The sequence below is a fragment of the Sinocyclocheilus grahami genome, unplaced genomic scaffold (assembly GCF_001515645.1).
Source record: "Sinocyclocheilus grahami isolate Dianchi unplaced genomic scaffold, SAMN03320097.WGS_v1.1 scaffold14866.1, whole genome shotgun sequence".
NCBI classification, from domain to species: Eukaryota; Metazoa; Chordata; class Actinopteri; order Cypriniformes; family Cyprinidae; genus Sinocyclocheilus; species Sinocyclocheilus grahami.
In genome coordinates, this window is record NW_015515521.1 from 1 (window position 1) to 1,148 (window position 1,148).

The following is a 1,148-nucleotide window of genomic DNA, read 5'->3' on the forward strand; positions in this document are numbered from 1 at the left end:
TTTAACAGATATTCACATAGAAAACGGTTCTTTTAAATCATAAAAATATTTCACATTTGACATTTGTAAGTTGGAAACAAACAGCACAAAACTAACTCTTCAATTATTTCAGAATGTCTGTGGACAGTAACGGCACAGTAGCCTTATTCTAAAGACGCTGTTATATTTTTATGCTTAACAAATCAGTCTGCTTTGGCCTCAAAAAGCTTTCACATTTTTACATTCTCAAACTGTAACAGGGATTCAGTCGTGGTGCAAAACTAGGATTGTACTGCCATCTAGAGGCCATTCGATTTACTGCAAAATCACTCTGTACAGTTCTACAACAATATGATCCACAACATGATTTGTCTTGTTTAAATGGCTCTTTTTTTTTTTTTTTTTAAATATGGAGTCTGTTTTATGTTATTGAGTGTGATTTCATCCACAATCCTACAAAGAACAGTAGTCTTATTTTAATAAGCCAAGAACGTGTCAGATCTTGTAAACACAAGAGCACAATCTGATGCCTTATTTTTTTCAGTTTATTTAGTGTTCTCGTTGTCATCTGTTAATGTTTTCACGTCAGGAAACTTTCTTGCATTGTCAATTGATTATTGATACCTGTTATAATATCACTGCCGCTCAGATGTTTAATAGCTGTTGTTGTGTGTTGCTCAGATCAGATGCAGGGTACGGTCACGCTGAGGAACATCAGCACCAGCACATCTGGACTGTATCAGTGCACGGCTTCAAACGCCATCGGAAAGAGCACCTGCGTCCTCAACCTGCAGGTCGTGGCACGTAAGTCTGATTTTTATCTTTATTATTTTCCCAGATTCTATTTTTCCATTTTAAGTTTTCCAAAATTCTGTTTTCCATTTACATTTTTCTGGGTTCTGTTTTAATGGTTTAATTGCATTTTAATAATCAAAAAGCATATCTAATCAATTGAATTCATGCAAATTTAGCGGTTTAATACTTTATTAGAATTTTTACCATTGCCCTATAATTGTAAAAAAAAAAATACTTTTAAACTATTACATTTTTTAATTTGTATGGAATATTAAATTTTTTCAGAAATTTTGTTTTCTATTTATTTACTTTTTATTACTGCGTTTTTATTTAATTTTATTAATTTTATTTTCATCTATATATATATATATATA

The 1,148-nt window shown here is 31.3% G+C and overlaps 1 protein-coding gene across 1 annotated transcript in view; it reads left to right on the forward strand.

The window, feature by feature from the left end:
• Positions 1-660: 660 nt before the first annotated feature.
• LOC107579165 (immunoglobulin superfamily member 11-like) overlaps positions 661-1,148 on the forward strand; it is a gene marked incomplete at both ends in the record, with an annotated part of 2,943 nt that continues 2,455 nt past the window's right edge. Inside the window, one exon of the mRNA XM_016265026.1 lies at positions 661-783. Within this exon, the coding sequence (XP_016120512.1) occupies positions 661-783 (123 nt within the window). The remainder of the gene's footprint in view (positions 784-1,148) is intronic.